This window comes from Heteronotia binoei, chromosome 21, assembly GCF_032191835.1.
Source record: "Heteronotia binoei isolate CCM8104 ecotype False Entrance Well chromosome 21, APGP_CSIRO_Hbin_v1, whole genome shotgun sequence".
In the NCBI taxonomy this organism is placed as follows: Eukaryota; Metazoa; Chordata; class Lepidosauria; order Squamata; family Gekkonidae; genus Heteronotia; species Heteronotia binoei.
In genome coordinates, this window is record NC_083243.1 from 68,993,166 (window position 1) to 69,012,512 (window position 19,347).

The 19,347-nt window shown below is 42.5% G+C and overlaps 1 protein-coding gene across 2 annotated transcripts in view; it reads right to left on the minus strand.

Moving 5' to 3' along the window:
• Positions 1-19,347, minus strand: part of AQR (aquarius intron-binding spliceosomal factor) — an 83,801-nt gene that overhangs the window by 55,002 nt on the left and 9,452 nt on the right. For both annotated transcript variants that reach the window (XM_060261209.1, XM_060261210.1), the window contains exons 7-15: positions 18,055-18,123; positions 17,405-17,505; positions 15,149-15,225; positions 10,890-10,954; positions 6,124-6,240; positions 3,693-3,806; positions 3,110-3,213; positions 2,409-2,511; positions 76-196 (exon numbers count right to left, since the gene is read on the minus strand). In XM_060261209.1, coding sequence (XP_060117192.1) covers positions 76-196; positions 2,409-2,511; positions 3,110-3,213; positions 3,693-3,806; positions 6,124-6,240; positions 10,890-10,954; positions 15,149-15,225; positions 17,405-17,505; positions 18,055-18,123 — 871 coding nt within the window. The remainder of the gene's footprint in view (positions 1-75; positions 197-2,408; positions 2,512-3,109; positions 3,214-3,692; positions 3,807-6,123; positions 6,241-10,889; positions 10,955-15,148; positions 15,226-17,404; positions 17,506-18,054; positions 18,124-19,347) is intronic.

Here is a 19,347-nt window from a genome sequence, read left to right on the forward strand (position 1 = left end):
AAATCAGGTTCGTTTGTGACTCCTAACTGGTGACTGTAAGAATTTAGAAATCTTAGTATGTTTCATCAAACTTACCTTCTCCAGAATAGTACTCAGTTGGGACAATGTTTTCATCCCAAATGATTTTTTCTGTAGGATACAGAGGCATCTGATTGAGCTGCTGTATCTGAGAAATTCGGCGTTCATGCCGAGACACCTAGAAAAGAAAAAACATTTTATAATGTGCACAAAAGTAGGTAACCAATATTTAGAGAAAGATAATCAAGAACACAGAAGGCACTTTTTTGCCAGCTGCTACGGAAGACTCAAATTAAGTTACCAACACGAGTGCAAAATTAAAAGCTTTCTATCTGCCATGGCTTTCATACTGATGTGCATTTCATCTTCAGAGTCAACTTATGGCTATTGATATGTATGCACTACCCTTTTCATTCATCACAGCACCAGCTGAAGTTTGCAAACCTAGCCATGCTTCTAATCACAGGTACAAACTATGGTTTGTTGCTGACTATGGTAAGCAAAACTGCCAGAGCACATGTAGTTCTAACCACAATCAGATACTTGTGAAAGAAGGGAGCTGCGGGGGGCGAGGGGAGACTATGTGCCTGTGGGGCACACTCCTGAATACTTAACTACAATTACATGGACAGTCCGCACCAAGCCACCCTACTATGTCATAAATTTGGTGAGTGCCCAAGTAGTCAGATATATCAGTAAATGTTGTCAGTCATCTGAATGCAATTGTTAGAAGCATTTGTCTGTTTTTCAAAAAGCAGGAAGATCTGTTTTTTTTCAGGGACATTTACAACATTTAACATATTTAGGATACTTAACATAAAATGTATCTTGAGAGTAAATGCATATGAACATCTTCCCCACCTTCAGATATGCAGCATATCTCAGTAGCATGCTGCAGGTAACAAGGTCCCCGGATACAGTTTAGACAGCATAAACTACCTTTGGGGAAGGGGGACAAACAAAGCAAGCTCTGTTTTAACAGTCCACTGAAGTCATTTGAACAGGGGTTGAGATGGAACTTGGAGAACATGGCAGAAGTCCAGTGATGTATTAGCAACATTGCAAAGAGATTCAGCTGCCAATTCAACCAGCACTTCATGGTCACATTATCACACAATAGTTAGCATGACCTACTAGTAACACAACACGTGAAGTTCAAACATGGCATGCTGACAAACTGCCCGTGCCAGATCAGGCATCTCTTATCCGTAAGAGAGAAAGTTGACTCAAAAGAAATCCTTGTAAATTAGAAGTCTATAGTGTCAGATGTGGGGCCAACTAAAACAGAATCCAAAAAGGTTAAAACTGGATTTTTTAAAAAAAGATTAATAATTTGGACACAAAATGTGCATTATAGTGTATATATCATTATAAATCTGACTGACAATCACACTTGTCAGTTACATTTCTCTTTCCCAAGCAAATGTGTTTGAGATGCAGGACTGATACTTAAGCTTAATTAATCTTTAGATGTAATAATTAGAACATCCTTCCACAGAAAATATTCAAAACAGGCTTTCTAACTGAAGGAAATTTTTACAAAACAGCATATACATTAGCCAGAGTCCTGTCTGCAGACTTTGGAAAACATGACACTCCAGTGCAGGGGATGCCGTTCACTCCATGGAGGAAATCGCAATTCTATAAGCAAGTCCCTTTGTAATGGAGATATACTTGCTTTATTGAAAGACACCAAGACTCCTGAGCAATCTTCAGAGTCAGGAGAGGAGACAAGTCCTCTTACGGATTGAAAATTAGGGGTTTTTTTAAAGGAAGCAGAAAGTAGGAATAAATGGTCAGTTCTTGTAATGGAGGAATGTGAGCAGCAGAATGGCTTCAAAGAATTAAATCCCCCCTCATCATCAAAAGGCTATTCTACATCTAAGCTTTAAGAATTTTTAATAAATGCACAAAAATATGAAAATTGTATATATGTGTGTATATATATATATATATATATATATATATATATATATATATAATACAATGATAAAACATAGCCTAGAACAACAACATTATGAGTTGCAATGGGAAGGGGTGGGGGGAGAGAGAAAATTGGGCTCCACAGGGAAAAATCCTTTCATCAGCAAACATTCTCTGGTGAATTTAAGCTTATATGTTTAACCTAACACATAACAGTACAATGTACATGTAATGTTCTCTTGCTGAATGCATAATGTTATTGTTTTATTCCATACAGATAATTGAGATCAAGGATCTTTTAATAGTGACCTTGTAAATATTTGTGCAACCTGTCCAGAGCTATAAGGTGGGATTTTACAATACACATACATAAATATTCTATTCTGGCCCAACGTCAATTCAGTAGTGCCGTAAAAAAAAAAAAAACACAAGACCCTGCCCAAGCCCAAAGAGGTACAAGAATTTACCAATAATTCTAGTAGAAATTCTTTTTCATAGCTTGTGTCTTCCCCTGCAGGTACAGCTGGCAATAAACAGAGATATGATGCCACCTGGTGGAGAGTGTGAGGACTGAAAAATAAAGCAAAAAAATAAGAGTGAGAAAGAAAAAGATGACTAGACCTTCACCACTACTGTCCCCACCCTGCACAAGAGAAAAGGCACAGGAACAATTTGTTTGAACCCCTAGCCACAACGTTTTAGGTACCAGCACTCTTCTCTTACCAAAACGAACTCAATATTTTTATCCTTTCTATTCCAATTATCCTTTAACATTTATGACACAAAACCACTACTTTCCCAAACAACTTCTTTTGACAAATGAAAGCCCCAATTACAGGAGTCATGGGCTGCAAACTGGAGAGTCTTTTCTTCATATATCAAGGATTTTGCTTCTGGAAGCTGCTGACAAAACACAAAAAAACCCTGCTTTTTTAAACTGCTAGGCAGTAAGCCAATGGTTCCCCCCTCCTAATTCTGATTATCTGTTGCTATTAAAGAAGAAAGACCTTCATTTCAGCCAAAGTTTTTTGTATAATTGTTAAGATCTTGGATTTAAAAAACAAAACAAAAATTATCCAATCCCAACTGTTGCTCAAAAACAACACCACCAACCTTTAAAAATTGAAACATCTATAAGAAAGTACAATCAAGAAGTGGAGAAACTTACCTTAAAGGCCCAAAAAGTTTTACCAGTGAGTCCTGTGTGTCAACAGCTGATACATTTGAGAGGGCAAAATTGTAAAGCTCAGGAAAATGGGCAAAAGCTGCTCTCTGGAAACCAAACAAGAATGAAAAACAACATTATATTTTATCTTGGAAGCATTCATTTAAAATATCTGTGCCCTGCCTTTACTATATAGAGTATGCACAATCTAATTTAACATGTCAAGCCACACAAAATATGCAGTAGCGTCCAATACTGCATGAAGACTACCGGATTAATAAAGTCTGCTGAACAGAGCTCCTTTGAGTCAACAGAACAGGCAGGATGAAATGTGCTAACAGACTTATTTCTAAGTTTACAAATGAAGCCATGGTCTTTTTCAAATTAGTCATCACCTCATCTGAATACTCAATATAAAACTAATGTTGAGGACTTCAAGACAGTTTGAAGAGTGATAAGGAAAGAAATAAAAATATAATCTGATTCCAAATGTTTTTGCTATTACTATAAAATAACTCTAACAAAAAGGTACATTATGTGATGGGATAATAAAAATTTAACTGCTGAAACAGAGGACATCACCTACCTGGAGGGAAGTAATTCTGTCATAGTGAATTGTTGTCATCTCATTCTCTGTTAATGCATTTCCAGTCTGGTCATTAATTTCAAAGCCGGTGTAGAATTTTAGCATGTCTAAAAGCTGAAATAAATTAATTACAAGTCAGGTTACATGTTTTAGAAAAAAAGGGATGTGGAATTATCCTATGGTAAATGATAAGCATTGTGGGAGAGTCAAAACCACCAATATTTTAATGTTTTCATATCAGACATACTGCATCTATACTTTTAAAGGTAGTAATTTAAAATATAAATTCCCTTTTAAGGTCAAAAGACAACTACAGTTCCTGCCCAATAAAGCCTAAGAGTTCAAGAAATTTGCCTGATTGTTTTCAGGCAGTTTAAACTTCTTAACTTTAAGGCCCTCAATAGTTTCAGCCCAGGGTACTTGAAGGACTACCTGGCATACTGTCCAGACTGCACCAATTAAGTCCTTCATCCAAAGACACACTCTCTATAACTTCATACCTGCAGAGGTGAACGGGGTGACCACCCCAATGGCAGCACCTGACATTTCGAAGGCCCTTCCTCTTGAAGTTCACCCTGGCATCTAATTTATTGTCTTCTGAGCACCAAGCTAAAACATGTTTCCTTGCCCAGGCTTTTAACTAAAGAGTTCCATTTTGACACCCTGATATTGGATGAGGTGAACAAGCTAAAACTTAATCCTGACAAGCAGAAATTCTCTGGGTTAGGACAAAGGCAGGCTGGGGACTTAAGGTTTCTCTTGAAAAGCTAGGTTCACCTCTTGGAAATACTGCTTCAAAGTGGTCACCTCAGTGGCTCAGAGTGCCTTTGCCCAGCCTCAGCTAGGACATCAGCTGCACCTGTTTGTGGTTCAGCCAGATCTAGCCACAGCGATTTGTGCCTTAGACTGGACAATGGCAATGCACTCTACTTGGGGTTACCCTTGAAGAGCATTCAGAAGCTGCACCTACTGCACAATGCTGCAGCTATACTGCTGATTGGGGCCAACTATTGGAAGCATATTATCCTGATACTACAGCAATTACATTGGCTACCAATCCACCATAAGCCCAATTCAAGGTGTTGGTTTAGTCCTTTAAAGCCCTATATGGCTTGGGATCAGGGCGTCTGAAGGGCCATCTTCTTCTATGTGTTCTTGAATAGAATTAAGATTGTATGAGAGGCCCTTCTGATGAGGGATGGGGATGAACTGGTTCATGAACTGAAATTCAGCCTGAACTTGGGCCAATTCAGAGTTCACGAACCAATGTTCAGGAAAGGTGTCGTCCCCAAACATTTATCAGACTTGTGGCCAATTTGGTTCAGCTGTTTGAGGCCAGCCATTTAAACCTGACAGCTGAGCAATACAGCATCTGCTAGTTAGCTGTTAGGTTAAAACGGATGGCTGGCAAGCAGCAGCAAGTCTCACCTGGCAAAAAAGATGGCCCTCCTTGTCTCTCTTGGTTGGCAGTCATTTAACACTTCAGCTTTGCTCCCCTCGCTTCAAGGGAGAGAGCATTACCAAAGCGTTAAATGGCTCACAGAAATTTAAACCTAACAGTTGACTAGCAGACCTGCTCAGTGTTTAGGCAAGCCATTAAACATTTTGGTTTTGCTCTCTCCCTCCCCCACTTTGAAGGGCAGGAAGCAAAACTGAAGGTTTAAACAGCTGCCGGCCATTTAACCCTAACTGCTGACCAGTGGACCCACTCAGTAGTCAGGTCTAAATAGTTGTGAGCCATTAAATCCCAGTTTCACTCCTCCCCTTTGAAACCAGGGGAAGTGAAACGGGCGAGCATCTTCCCTTTTCTCCTGGCCCTGGCAAGCTATAGCCAGGAGAAAGGTGGAAGGGAAGTCCTTTCCAAGGCAGTCCCCAACCCCTTTTTCTTGGTCCCAGCTTACCGTGGCCAGGAGAAAGGAGGAACCAAACTTGTTAGATTGGCTTGGGTGGTGCCCTTTTGGATCAGTTTGGTTCAGGGACTGACCTGAACCCCAAACTGAACTGCTTTTTTTGAGTTCATGCCCATCCCTATTCCTGACTGTCCCAGCAATCAAAGGAGCTCATCTGGTGGGCACACAAGACAGGGCCTTTTCAATGGCATCCCCACAATTATGGATCAATCTCTCCAGGGAGATGTGCCTCATCTCCTCACTTTCAGTCTTCAGGAGGCTGCTGAAGACAATTTTGGCTAATTTAGTTCTCATTTAATGCCATCCCTAGCTGAAATGTTAAACTGCTGTCTTTTATATCCATTGTTTTAGTTATACTGTGAGCCACCTTGAGTTCTAAAAGGGTGAAAGGTGGCTAATAAATATTTTAAATAATATTGACTATCACCAACCATTACTGTTCAATTTTGATGGGTAATAAATGTAGCATTCCATTGGCTAGCTGCTCAGAGAAGCCTTTGTGAAACAGCAGCAAGTCTCACCTGGCAAAAAAGATGGCCCTCCTTGTCTCTTTTGGCCAGACTGGATAAATAGCAATGCACAACTAGGTGGGAATCATCTAGGATAGTATTAAACCATCGTCGTGTTGGAAGCAAGGCCTAGAATAAATAACAACATATTATAAACAACTCAGTACATGGCACATAAGGTTTTGTTAACAACTAGAAGACTGGCAGGAATTCAGTGCTTCATAAAAATTCGATGAGGATTAGTTGCCATGAGGCTCCAGTGACATCACTCCTTCCAGTAGCAATCCTGACAATCCTTTATAGTTCCTACAATCCTAAATTATACATACCCAAGTCAATGGGACAGAGCTCCTAACAGCTGCCATTAGTAAAAAGGGGTGAAATCAGAACTGAGGGATTGCATACTGAAGAGAAATACATTCCCTACCTAGTTGTCACAAAATAGGAAGAGGTTTTTTAAAAAGCTCTTCTTCCCACATTTTATAACAAAGTCCAAGATCAACAAAGGTAGACTGCTGAGGTTCAGGATGATGTGAGAAGAAAGCTACTTGCCTAGACCCAGAGTTTATGAAAAGACATCATGCCATAAAGCACCAATTATAGATATGTATAATGATGAATAATTTATTAAATGCTTATGGTAAAATCTGTATGTATCAATATGATCTGTGTAAACAGAATGCCTACATGACACCATATATAATAAATATCCAAAATATCAAAATTCAAAATATACAAATATGTAATTGATTGGTAACTCAACTATAATGGACCAAATAAGATGTAAAGATGACTACAGTTCTTGCACAATAAGAAGACTCAGCTAACTGTCGAATCTTATGTTAGTCCTATCAAACATAACCACAGAGAATCCACTGGCCGGCCAATACTTACTCCAGCTTTTCTGGCTCGACAAGTAACCCAGTAACACTTGTTTCTCATAAACTTCCTCAGAAGCTGAAAGCTTTAACAATCAGCATAATTTTCCAATATGACACCATGGTCCCATTACCGTTAGTCTCAGAACCTGGCAGGTTTTCCTGTACCAGAGGAGGGGGCAGGGGGAGGATTTTCTGGGGGAGGTTTTGTCCTCCCTGCAATTCTTTGCAGAACCACCACTTGTCCACTGTATTTATTATTTCTGAAGTATCTCACAAATAAAATATTGCAGAAAACACATTTAAAGACAGACTATGCCCAATGAGTTTATAATCTAATTTAGGCAAATAATAAAATACCAGCAATAAAACTAGCAACTAGAAGGCCAAGAAGAAGCTTTTAAAAGTTCTTAAAAAGAAAAAAACAGGAACAGAATTAACTATGAACTGGTAAAAGATCTCCAAATTAAGCCACAGAATCTGAAACTGAATGAGAAAAGGTGAAGTAGGAAAATGTGATCCTATCGACATGAAGAAAAATAAGGTGGGCACATGGAAAAGCAGAGGCAACAGACTTAATGGGGAAACAGGGGAAATCAATAAGAATCCCCTTGGAACTGTCCTATTTCCTGCGTATCTTGAGAAAGTTACAGCAAGCAAAATGCCAAAGCATGTTCTATTAGATACAAATCTGAACAAAATATGACTTAACTACATAGTACATATTATATTGGTATGCAATGCCAGGTTATACAAAGTAAAGGCAATGACTAAAGAAGCGAGAACCCCCCCACCACCACCACCACCACACACACAGCAGAACCAATTGTCAGGGAACCTGACAGGGACACTGCAAGAGAATGAACTTAAGTATGAATTAACAGAAAAACAACACACAGAAAAATGCAGCAACTGAAAACATACAACTTAACAATGACTAGACCTAGCAATACCCTGTCCTGGATGGTCCGGCCTAGCCCGATCTTGTCAGATTTCAGAAGCTAAGCAAGGGTTGCCCTGGTCAGCATTTGGTCAGGAGACTACCAAGGAATACCAGGATTGCTGTACAGAGCAGGCAATGGCAAACTACCTCTGAAAGACTCTTGCCTTGAAAACCCCTATAAGTTGGCTGTGACTTGATGACACTTTCCACCACTACAGTAATAGCACCAGAACTGATCAAGAAAGTATACATTTCTTTTCCACGCAAAAATAAAGTATTGCCAATAGAGAAATGAACTAGTCAGAGCACACGGCTGGTTTTCATTCTATTCACATCATTGCTAGGCGGTGGAATGCTCAAGTAGTTTAGACTCAATCATAATATAGATGTAACCTAATATGAAACACTGAAATGCTCCAGGGGGGTACAAAAGGGACCAGAGCTATATGTAAAGATGGTCCGCTCAGATGGGACAAGCTGGAGGAGAAGAACAAATGTGATGGCTTTTTATAGCTGATTTCTGGTTTGCCAGTTCCAATCAGCCCAACAGGCTTCAGAAACTATCTGAACTCTTTTAAGTCTCCTGTAATGCCCTCAGTGCAGAAAAAAACAACATGAAATGTTCTGCTGCATGGCATTTTGGCAGAGTCCCAGAAATGTCCCAGCTCAATGCTTATCATACCATCTCTTGGGGGACAGAATCCTGCAGTTCAGAGTGGCTGGGCTTAATGATACCAACTGCAACATTCCCAAATAGGCAGAGTTTTAGCAGAGTCAAAAATATCAAGCTATATTGTACTTATATGAAAGATTAAAGCATCTAAGTCTTGTGCCCAACTGCTTCTGTACAATGGGTGCCATATCCATCATTTTCACAGACTTCCTGGACCTGAAATAATTGAAAATAAAAATGGCCACTCATGTGTGAAACGAGCCCTGCCAATTACTGATGCATGAATTAGTTCCTCTAACATTCAAAACAGCAGCTTCAGTAAAATCCAAAAGAATACTGCTAAGTATCAGCGTTAAATCAAATTGCGTTCTAAGCGCATCATGAAGGCTGTTCGCACTGGGTGCCTCTTTTGTGCAGCAGCCCTGGCAGCAACACAGAGGCTAGCGACAATGCATGGGGTTAGTCTGCAAGGCAAAGCAAGTGAACTGCCTGGGGCAACCTTTGCATAGAGGCCATTTCAATGCAGGACATGCGGCCCAAGAAATGTCACTTCCTGGACACACACCCCAAAAGACCAGAAGTTACTCTCTTCACTATTCCACAGTACCAAGGGATTGTTGCTTACATGAGGCTTGTAGGAAAATGGAATTCTTCTGGTGTGTGCTTTTATCAAGGGAATAAGGCTGTAATTTATGGCTCTGTTTACTGTGTGCATTATCTTGTTCTTACTGTGCTCTTTTCTAAATTCTGCCATTGTAATTGTTTACAATATGTCATGTCTTATGCTATTTTTAATACACTGTTGTCTAACTTTGTAATCCAATTGTTGTCCTGTTTATGTTGTGCCTACTGCATTGTTTTACAACTTTGTAATCCTTCTTGAGTTCCAGTGAGAAAGACAAACTGCTTTTCTGATGCTTTATTGTTCAAGGCAGCTCACTAAAAACATACCAGAAACAAGAGAAGCACAAAGGCCAATTGTGAAGGAAAGTCATATCCAGGATTCTGAATCGAAAGAGGTCCCTGTCTACTTTAGATAAACTTTCACATTTAAATGAGATCCTCTGTATGCAAGTCTGTCTGCCAGCGTCAGCGACCACTGGCCCCAGGGCTGAAGCTGGCCTCCTGAAGGGTGCCAACTGGTCTTTCAGGAGTCAGGCCAAGAGGCAAATCAGGAGAAGTGGCATTTTCAGCAATGGAACTTTCAGGGGTGGGATGAAGTGCTGGATCACCATCCCTCACTTACTTCTTAAAACAGCTCTCCAGGTAGCTGCTGACCAAGTGCTCCAAACCCTGGTCCTTAACCATCATTTCAATGCAATCCCCTTGAGCAGGCCTGTAACTACGGGGAGGGGGGGCGGTCAGTCGCTCTATTAACCCCCCCCCTTCCCTCTGTAGGGCCCCTTCGTTGGCTACGGGCAACCCTCCCTCCTCGCCACTTGAATAGCAGCCCAACCCCCACAATCACTGTGTGTGAGAGAGTGACAGGGAGAGAAAGCCTTGAGACCAAACCCCAGGTCACCTCCCCCGCCTTGCTTGGCTGTGGTCTAGGGTGGAAGGAGAGGAGGGTCTTCAGGGGGGGGAGAGGGGGAACAAAGTTTTGTTGACAAGAGATTGGGAAGGAGTGCTCTGAAAGAAAGCTGTGCCGAGTTTGGCAAACTGGGACTGGGCTCCTTGGATCGTGTGCTGCTGGCTTTCGTCGAAAGGCTGGGTTGGGAGGGGACATGGAGGGTCTCAGCAATCCTGGCTCAGCTCCTGCCTTGAGAAAGTTGGGGGGGCCTATATCATGGTGGCTTTCCGTGGGTTGTTCGAAAAGAGAAACTTCTACTGCGCCTTTTCCACCATGGCTGCCGAGCAGCAGGATTCCAACTGACCTGTGTGTTCCTTCCCCCCTCCCCAGCACAAGAGAGTGACAGGGAGAGGGTGGGGGGAGAGAGAGAGAGTGGCAGCAAGAGAGAAAGTGGAAGAGTGGCAGAGACGGGGAAAAGCAAGAGAGCTACAGCCAAAGAGAGAGGGAAGAATCAGCCCCCCACTACCACCAATTTTATTTTCTCCAGGGCCCCTCCACCCAAAATTTTCTGGCTACGGGGCTGCCCCTGAGATTACTTGAAAGCCTCACTGAAATTCTGTGATTCAGGCTTGATGCATCAGTCCTCATGAAAGATAATTCATTGGTTAACATTTTGGGGGTCTGTCATATGTCTATCTGCAGCTTTAATCACTGTCTGAAACAAAACTCACATTTTGTTAGATGAGAGTACAGGTAACAACAGTTCTGTCTTACCTCGAGATCTATCATGAGTTCGATGAATCTTTCACAGTAGTGCACTTTATCCATAGAGACGGAGCCTTAAAACAAACATGGATAACTTGAAAACTATCCCTGGATTGATGAACAACACAATTTCCTCTTTTTTAATAAGACAAAAGTTTACAATAATTGTTAGCCATTTATCCAGAAGGTGGGAAATGATAATTTTCTTTTTGCAAAGACTACAGCAATCTTCAAAACTACAATTCTGCTATGATTCAGCAACCACATTTGCCTTGTGTGCTACTTCTGAGAGCTATAATAGAAGAAAGGTCAGGGTGAAACTATAAATACTCTTCTATCAAAACAAAGTGCCTATGCGCACTCTGATTTATTCTACTACAGACTGTTTGGATTCATTTAAGGGCAGACTGTTTGGAAAAAGAGGATATGTTAAAGTGCCTGCGTGCACTCTTGTGGATTTTACTGCAGTCTGTTCAAAGACAGAGACTTTGGAATGTTAAAGTGCCTGTGTGCACACTTATATTTCTCATTATATACTGGTCAGGAGTAGAGTCTACTCAGAAGTAGAGGCCACAAGGTTTTTCTTATCACTCCATTATTTTCTTGTAATAAATGTTTTGATAGAAGAGTGTTTATAGTTTCACCCTGACTTTTCTTCTATTATAGCTTTGCTTTAACTCAGGGAGCCCCTCTTTTTTATTACACTAATGAACATATGAAACTGCCTTATACTGAATCAGACCCTCGGTCCATCAAAGTCAGTATTGTCTACTCAGGATGGCAGCGGCTCTCCAGGTTGTCAAGCTGAGGTTTTTCACACCTACTTGCCTGGACCCTTTTTTAGTTTGAGATGCCGGGGATCGAACCTGGGACCTTCTGCTTCCCAAGCAGATGCTTTACCACTGAGCCACCGTCCCTCCCCGAGGGCAACAGAAAGAAAATTCTGAGGGCAGAAAGAAAGGTCCAGTTTACGGGAAAGCTTCAAATTTAACATTGTTTTAAAATCCCAAAACAATGCCAAGTGAAGAAGACAGGGTGCCTTAAGAACTGATCTGTGTAAAGCCTGCAAAGATCCATCTTCTTCCTTAAACTTTTATGGGTGTGCAAAGTACACTATTTAAATGAATAGGAAAAAAAATCCCACTGAAACCTTCAGCTGCTTGAAATTAACAAGAGATTATTAAAAAGACTTGATGCAGTTGTGAGCTACTGGATTTTCCAATTAGCCCTATTCTACACAACTGAATATTCTTCAGTATAGGCCTTGTTCAGCTGACAGGGCAATTTTAGAAATCTCAAACCAAAAACTCATAGGCAAGGCAAACAGAAAACAGAGAGCTGATGATGCAAAATAATATCAGGCCAGGCATGGCCATTAAAATAACGACAACACCTCTCTGTTGAGATAACCTTGAGCTGTTGGTATTTTTCTCAGCTGGGAGAGATGTACTTTTGCAGATATTAATGAATAACTCCTCCATAATATTTAAATTTGATGCCGAGTATGTATACTAGTCATTTTTCAAGCCTCGCAACAACATGATGGTGAGCTCAGAAGGAGCTTTCTGAGAATGCAGAAGTAATCTGATCAACAAAAGAGATTGACATTGTTTTTAAAACACACACATAAGGCCCCTTTAGATAGTCTATCAATGTTTACTTTGCACTGAATGATCTGAAACAGTGTCTCATCACTATCTCAGGCTGGCAAATTTCAGACAGCATGACACAAAAGCAGTCCACAAATGAAATTCTGTGATTCAGGCTTGATGTATCAGTCCTCATGAAAGGTATTCAAAGTTCAAGAGAACAAATGAATTTCAGAACAGAAACGGTCCATCAGGGAAACTGCATATTGAGAACATTCACTCTTTGGGACAAAAACATTAAACAAGTCATGATGTCTGTTCCACGGAGAGCAGAATTCCTGCGTTTACATCATGAGCCTTTAACTAGTGTGGGGGTGGGGGACAGAATTTATTTTTAATTGAACTTTTACCCTGCCCTCCCCTGCAAGCAGGCTCAGGGCAGGTCACAACATTCTTAAAGCCACACCAAATTTAAACAGAATAAAAGATTTAAACAGAATACAATCATAAAACAATTAAAAACAATTTGTATTCATTAAGAGGCACCAGCAAATAATTTACTGAATAGGATGAAGTTCTGCAGGTCTAAGCGGAAACAGGAGAAGTGGGTGGGTCAGTAAGCAGCTGAGATGGACTGTAGTGCTGCTGGACATAGCTAAGCTAGACAGAGCAGGGCAGGGGAGGTTATTATGGTTGAGTTGTCACTGCCTTGATCATAAGCCTTGTGGAACATCTGTTTTATAGGCCTTGCAGAACTGCAATAGATCCCACGAGGCCTGGAACTCTCTAGGGAGAGCATTGCACCAGGCTGGCACCAGAGCCAAATCAGCTCTGGCCAAGGCTTTGCGGATATCTTTGGGGCAGGGTCACCAAGTAGATGTTGAGTGGAAGAGCCTAAAGTCCTTTGGGAACTATACAAAGAAAGGTGGTCCTGCAGGTATGTTGGTTTTTGCTCTCAGTAGAGACCCTCTACTCTTGCAGGAAGGTAGTATGGGGTTGCTCCCACTCTAACCTTTACCGTAGGCAAAGGTTTCACAAGCATACTCTCCTTCCACTCAGGCAAGTGCCGTGCAAAAGGAAACTGGGGGAACCATTATGGGTTCCATGAGCTCTTAGACCAGGCAAGAGAACTGTTGGTAGTCTGAAGAGATTTTGCACTACTGTGCAAAGCCCACCTGCTACCAGAAAATAAGAACTCTAAGGGAAACCATACCCACAGCTCAAGAGCTCTGAAGCCACTGTGCTGCCTTCTCCATGTAGGGCTAGCTGGCTGCCAGTTCACAGAATTGTGGGAGGGCCGACATGCATAATCCACTCACTCAGCTTTGTCCTACCCCTACGAACATCAATAAAGGCAGTACTCAGGAAAGCACTCATTTGTATACTCTTCCTGAGCACAGTTTCTTTAGCGTTTGTAGAATCTTTCGGGCTCAAGTGCTGTATTCTACTGGAGAAAGTTTTCCTTCCAGACGTTTCGTTCTCAGCTGCGGAGAACATCCTCAGTGGTGTTGCAGCCAGAGCAGGTGCTCTGACCTTCTGGGCTGCTGTGCATTGAGTGGGGCCAGGGCTGCTGGAGAGCTGCTATTTCTAGGCTGGAGGGGGTGTGGTGAAAGGGCAATTGGTTTGTGAATGTGCCCATTGTTTGGTGGGGCTTCCTGGAAGGGTAGTGATAAGGAAACAGTTTCTTTCTTCACCTATCGCTCTGAGGAGCAAGGGAGGCAGGCTACCACTGCTGAAAAGAATGTGTCAATGGAGATGGGATGAGTGTGTGTGCTGATGGCCATTGGCCTTGAGGGAAGATTTCTTTGACACCAAGCTCAGCCATCCCAACAGTCAATTCAATATGAAGGAAAGGATTAGAAACAGAGTTCCATACTTCTCCCTGTTCCCATCCTAAAAATAAAATACCCTTGCAGATTTGCAGTTTTATACATATGCACATCCTGGGGCACTTTAGACCTGGTGGAGAAGGGGTGGAACTGGTGCACTGCCGTAAGCATGCCAGCAGCACAGAAATGGGACAAAAAGAGGGACCCTGTGAGGCAGATAGGAGGAAGGACACCCAGTGTTAATTTCTGATGGAAGGCAAAGGTCTCCTTGGAAGAAAAATACCTACTCAGGAATAGCCACAGGGAAGCAAGAACCAGGTGTGTCCAGGAGAGGTAGGATAAAACTGTCCCAGCTGAAACAGGTGGGGGAAGAAGAAGATGGCTGGAACCATCTAGCAGCAGGGAAGCAGTAACCAACCAGACCTGAGGACTTTGTGGCTGGCAGAGACAAAAAAAAAGTCCAGGAAAATGGTATTCCTAGCCAAGGGACAATATCTAAGCCTTAGTGGCTTAGCTACCTCATGTGTTAACCCTGTAAGGAAGAGAGGTGTCCAGAGGTAGGACAAGACCAAGCAACAGACCTCAGCTGGGAAAGCTGACTTAAAACCTGGGCAAAAGGTGGTGGAGGTAATAAGGAGTAAACCAGCCAGGCTGCAGGGTGACTTTGGAACCTTGGGAAACAGTGACCGGAACAGAGTGATCAATAACATGGCAACATCTGCCTTTCTTGTGTGTTGACTCATCTTTGACAATGCTGATAAAAGATATGACATCCTTGGGGGGAAATGTGGCTCATGGGCCAGGGGGCTTCAAAGCATGAAAACATGTTATATGTAGACATGATACATACCTGAAGCAGGGATTGATTTTAATACAGAGATGAATTTCTGGATCAGTTGTGAAAGAAACAGTCTTTCTTTGTATGCTCTGGGAAAAAAAACAGGCTGATTTATTAATAGTCCGCATCTTGGTATATCAAAGGGTATGCAGAGAATACAGCTTCTACACTGATTCTGATGCCAGAGATTATTATGCTGATGTCACATACTTAGCTTTTTCCGGGCGGGGGGGTGGGGGGGAAGAACCCTGCATGCTTTCAGGAACAATTTTCCCCATGGCATATTGGAATTCTTCCATTAATATAGCTAAGTTCTCTAAGGTGAGTGAACTGACTGAAGAAGTGCTGTTTCCACACTATGCTGGAAAGAAGATCTTGCAGACAATATATAGGGGCTGGTTCTGCAGATATGCTGGGAAAGCCAAGATCACACAACAGATTCTGTATCTACTCAAAATCAAGATGATCTCTTTAAAATGTTACTACAAAAATAGTTTATTAATGGACTCAGCTGTAACTTACATTATACAGGGCCGGGGTACCCTCCCTTCCAGGCAATTTAAATTGTGCAGCAGGGCACCCAGGAGCAGCCGCTGCCCTTCCTGCGCCCAGGAAAGGTCCCACTGATCAGTGGGGCCTTTAAATCGCCCAGGAGGCAGATGGCTGCTCCTGGGTGCTCCCCTGATCGTGGGTAGTGCCAGCAGAAGCAGCCAGGCTGGCCTCCCCCTCCATTTAAACAGCAAGAGCAGCTGCTGCTGTTCCCACGTGATTTAGATGGAGCGGAAGGCTGGCCCTGCTGCTTCTGCTGGCACTACCCATGATCGGGACAGTGAGCAGGAGCCGGCCTCCTGGATGATTTTAAGGCCCCACTGATCAGCTGATTGTCAGGACCTTTCCTGGGTGTGGGAAGGGCAGCAGCTGCTCCTGAGCACCCTCCCAGGTGATTTAAATTGCCCGGGGGGGGTGGCCCCCCAACCTCCAAAGGGGTGCCCAATTCTGTGTCCCCCAGGGCCTCTGTCTAGGTCACCTAGTCGGTATGCCGGCCCTGCTTACTTATGAATGTAAGATTAAACACCCCCCCCTTTAAATTTTTTGATGACATATCTGAGGAAAAGCCTAGTCTTGCATTTCAATGCTGTACATAAACACAGAACTAGTTAAAGAAAAATGGCCACTGTTGGAACGCAAGACATTGTTAGAAAGTATTACAGTATTGTCGAGAAGGGGAATCACACACTATGCTGAATTTTTAAAATTAGATTTTATTTTATATATTTTTTACTGGGGATTCAGAAGAAAGAGAAATAGGGGAAAGGGAAAAAGCATTATTCCATGCTGAATTTTTTAAAAAGAAAATGTGGAGCACAATGTTATCCAAACTTCCTGCATACAGTCCTCATGCATTTCAAAAGTGTACTTCTAAAGAAAACTGTAATGGGTTGCAACCAGGGGTGGAATTCTAGCAGGAGCTCCTTTGCATATTAGACCACACACCCTGATGTAGCCAATCCTCCAAGAGCTTTAAAAAAAGAGCCTTGTAAGCTCTTGGAGGATTGGCTACATCAGGGATGTGTGGTCTAATATACAAAGGAGCTCCTGCTAGAATCTCCCCCCCTCCCCGGTTGCAACTCATATAAGCATTTGTTTAAAATGGAAGTGCTAGATGTACAGTCTGGAATATTGTATTGGGTGGCTGCACTATGTAACATTCAAGAACAGGTAATTATCAGTTACTAAGTGCAACCATTCTGAGGGCTCAGCCCCCACAAAAAGTCAGAGAAAGTTGAAAACAAGAAATCTTCCTCCATCTCCTCCTAGAACCCTCCTCTCCCCTTCCCAGGCCGATGCTACATTTGGCTGCATCCCATCTAAATTCTCTGTATGGAAGCACAGATTCCCCACCTTCACTCTCCTGCTGTAGTCCAACACGCCTCAAGAAATGCAGCACCTGGGGGATTTCCAGGAGCATCATGAGGTAGGAACTGGAGGGCTACCATGGCAAAAATCATGCCCCCACCATGCTTTTTAGAGCATCCAGCAACATATGATACAGCCCTAGGAAACGGGAAAGTTGCACAAGCTAAACTAGGTCCAATCTAGAAGGCAGGACAATGCTGCCAGTTTCCACACACTACACACACACCACTGCATGAAGCACAGAACACTGAACAGGTCTTCCCCACCTAAGCACAGGAACCACCAATTATCTCACAACAGTTAGAGTTCCAACCAAAGCTGAAATGTAACACAGAGTTCCTGTTTACTTACTGTACTCGTGTACTCTCATCCAATTTCTCATCGTTCTTCTTGATCAAATTCCAAAATTTCCGAAGCTTTGGTGTCTTTTTCAATTCAAGTTCAAGACGAGCCTGTCACAGTGAAAACAAAAAAGCTCTCAAGTTGTCACTCACCTAACTAGTCTTCTGTGCAGCTTCTTAAAAACAAAACTTTCCACTTGCCTGTCTTAATAAAACTGCATTTGCAAGAAATCCGGAAATCAATGAATATCACACTTTGCAAATAATGAATCCCTGACTCCTTGGACCCATTGAACTGACTCCTTGGCCCATTCTCTCATTCATCCACCCTGACTGCTCCTCTGTCAGCAGCTCAGAGGTGAATGGAACAGTCTATGTGATGGAATGTGCCCTACAGCACACTTAACACTTCATTTACAGCACATGTGCCAAAAGGCTGGCAATCACAGCTCTCAGAAGACCTCCATGTTTTCAGCTGGCAGTAAGTTAATGTAAACTTCATCATCTAAAATCCCATACAGGTTCCCAGAGGTTCTTTGCATTTGGATTTCTGTAAGCCATCCCAAGTCCCCATCACAAGGGGGAAGTACAAAATATATTTAAAATATATACAATGCAATTACTTCAAATAAAATAATCCATTTATCATGGAACACTTACAGGTTGCAGGCCCATCCACATTGGCAGGGAGATGAGCTGCTGGACTTGTGCTCTGATCAAATCCACTTCCTGTCCCAAGAAATTCAATAAGCAAATGAAGAGAAAGTTTCATAGCCCATTGCAGGCCTCTAAAACATGCACTCCCCTCAGTCAACAAGCAGAGAACCCCACTCTATGCAGTTCCAGGCCAGAAGCAAAACAGGGGTCTTAGTGAGACCACGCTGAACCACCAGACATGACTTATGTTTGGGTGGATAGCTTACCAGCTATGCAAGGAATTCTCCCCCAGGTCTATTTCTCAAGGAGAGTCTGTTTGTGCCAGGTGACTTGCACACTACAGCCACACTATATTTAAGTTTTACATTTCTACACCATCCTTTTCAGAAAGGCCCAATGCAAGCATCACCTTTATAAGACCAAAATGCTAACAGAAAAAAAGCATAAAGTAACATTTCAAGCATATTCATATGTCACTAAAACTTCTACTTATCCCTGGGCCCCTGAACTCAATTAAGGTTGTACAATATTTCCACAATATGCTTAAATCCAGCCTTGATGTGTCTTCAGGCAAAGGATAGTCCCATTTTGAGGAACAGCTCTTGGGACTGTCTCCATTTGGCCAATCAAACTGAATGGCAAGGGTGAAGAGACAACCTGCAGTAGAAAGATGGTAGTCCAGGCAATTTTAAGAGAGCCAGTTTGGTGTAGTGGTTAAGTATGTGGACTCTTATCTGAGAGAACCGGGTTTGATTCCCCACTCCTCCACTAGCACCTGTTGGAATGGACTTGGCTTAGCCATAGCTCTGGCAGAGGTTGTCCTTGAAAGGGCAGCTGCTGTGAGAGCCCTCTCAGTCCCACCCACCTCACAGGGTGTCTGTGGTGGGGGGAGAAGATAGGAGATTGCAAGCCGCTCTGAGTCTCTGATTCAGAGAGAAGGGCGGGGTATAAATCTGCAACCGTCTTCTTCTTCTATATATATTATTAGTTATGTATGGCCCCCATCTGCAGACAGATGAATCCCCAGATTGAGGCCATACAGAGGCTGAATAGATTTTTTCAGCAAACTCTGGGTACTCTCTAGGTTTACAGAAAAATCTGAAAATGAAAAAATATACAATTGGGGGGAGGGGGTTTAAAGCCCCTGACAAGTAAAGCAGCATTATCTGCATAAGTGCAGAGAACATATCTACTTTGGCCGTTGGAAGAGTCCAGGAGCTGTGCTGCATTCAGTAGAAGCAGCAGCACACCCTGGGGCTTCATGCTGTGCTCAGTCACAACCACCATGCAGCCTGG